Raw genomic sequence first — 1,774 nt, 5'->3', positions numbered from 1 at the left:
CTCTCTGTTTCTTACGCCTTCCAGTCTGTTCTTGATTCCTCCCCTGCCAAAGACCGCGCGCAAAATGGAAGAGCATTGAGCGTTCGACCCAGAAGATTGCTTTGCAAAGGGGCCCTTGCCACCCCCACGGACCAATTAGAAAATAAAAAGTTAAAAGAAAGAGTCATAAAAATATTGAATGAAGATGAAAGTAGTCTTGGTAAAATGCTAAACAACGTAGTGCACGATGCCAGTTACCAAGAAGAATTTAATGCATTATTACATGACAAGGGATTTGAAAAAGAGTTTAACGAATTAGTTAGCGACAGTAGTTCGGAAGAGGATATATCCAGTTCTTTACATTCATTGAGTACTTACGATGGAGATGATATAACTCGTACAGGTTTCGCAGCCTACCCTCAGCCACCTAATTCAACGACAGATAGCCCAATTCTAGAAACACATCTCACTTCTCAAACTTATGATGCAAATTTGAAGAAACAGTCCCATCCAACAATACCTAACCCAGAAATTCGAGAAAGGTTAAGTCAGGAACCAAAAAAATTCGGAAGCGTTGACCAATTTCTAGACGAAATACAGAAAGCCGATAACGTGAAAAAGATGATTGAGATATTGAAATTTTATGGAAATTCCGAAGTTCCTGTTACGTTAGCTGAAAAAACAGAGACAACTCAACAGGTGCCCCAAAATTGGGAGATCTACGCACAAGGACAATCCGGATGGGAATCATCAGCACATGCTAAATTGAAGTCTCAACTAGAAGCAAAGCTGCACGACCAATTGCAAATGCAAGTTCAGAAACCTCCACCTAGAAGAATCAGAACCAGGCCAAAATCGTTTTTGGGACTTATATATAAAATGCTCAACAAGGTAGACAGCAAGTACGAAGACCATCTGCTGAAAGTCTTGACAACTAATTATAGGTTTCTCGTTAAGAATGGAAAAATGTTAAGGTTAAGATACTACCTCGACCTTATTTTATGCCTTTCGCCAGTCCTTTTTTGGGGTACCCTTCTGGGCATTTCTGCATTGAATTATCCAATGTCACCCTTCGTTCTTTTCGCCGTAATCGGGTCCCTTTCCGTGCTTTACGTCCTCTTCAAATTGTGGAACTGCAAGCGTATCTGCAAGGGAATAGGCAAATATAAGTTGCGCAAGAAGTTCAAGCAAATGGTTGACTATTGGAAGAAGTAGACTTTGATATTTCTTTAAATTTAATAATATATGCATATATCCCGCTTTTGAAGCATCCCAGAAGCTATCTTTACCCCATAAAGTTTAGTAGTAAAAAAAAAAAACAGCGAATAAGCTGCTCTTGCTATATATATCATCTCGCATAAGACGTCGAGAGGTGCCTTTCCAGTTTCTCTTATAAATAATTTATCCGAAGCAACTTATCGGAAGTAATTTATCGGAAGTAATTCATCAGAATTGATTTATAGATTCACTTTACAGTATACTTAATGTGAGCAACAGCAACGACAAAGCCCCCTTGGCACACTTCCAGTTTTACATATATGTCCAAATTATCCATTTCGTGTGGTTACCTTTTAGGACAAATAAAATGTCTCTTTTCCAAGGAGTATAAAATTTTTTCATATTTTGTTTTATCTATATTTGTTTAATTACACATACGGCACATACATAAATATTTGTTCATTCACGCATGTACGCACCTATGTGTGTATACGCGGATTTGTGTGCATATTGCACTTTTTCACTTCCCATTCGTGTACTATGAGTTGGTATCCATATTATATATTTGTCTTCATAC

At 37.9% G+C, this 1,774-nt stretch overlaps 1 protein-coding gene across 1 annotated transcript in view; it reads left to right on the top strand.

Moving 5' to 3' along the window:
• The window catches only part of C922_05320 (hypothetical protein), a gene marked incomplete at both ends in the record, with an annotated part of 3,165 nt that extends 1,971 nt beyond the window's left edge, over window positions 1-1,194 (top strand). Inside the window, one exon of the mRNA XM_008820891.1 lies at window positions 25-1,194. Within this exon, the coding sequence (XP_008819113.1) occupies window positions 25-1,194 (1,170 nt within the window). The remainder of the gene's footprint in view (window positions 1-24) is intronic.
• Window positions 1,195-1,774: the final 580 nt, after the last annotated feature.

The sequence above is a fragment of the Plasmodium inui genome, assembly GCF_000524495.1.
Source record: "Plasmodium inui San Antonio 1 unplaced genomic scaffold supercont1.55, whole genome shotgun sequence".
Lineage (NCBI taxonomy): Eukaryota > Apicomplexa > Aconoidasida > Haemosporida > Plasmodiidae > Plasmodium > Plasmodium inui.
The sequence above is the reverse complement of the archived record's forward strand: the minus strand, read 5'-3'. Positions and strand labels throughout refer to the sequence as shown.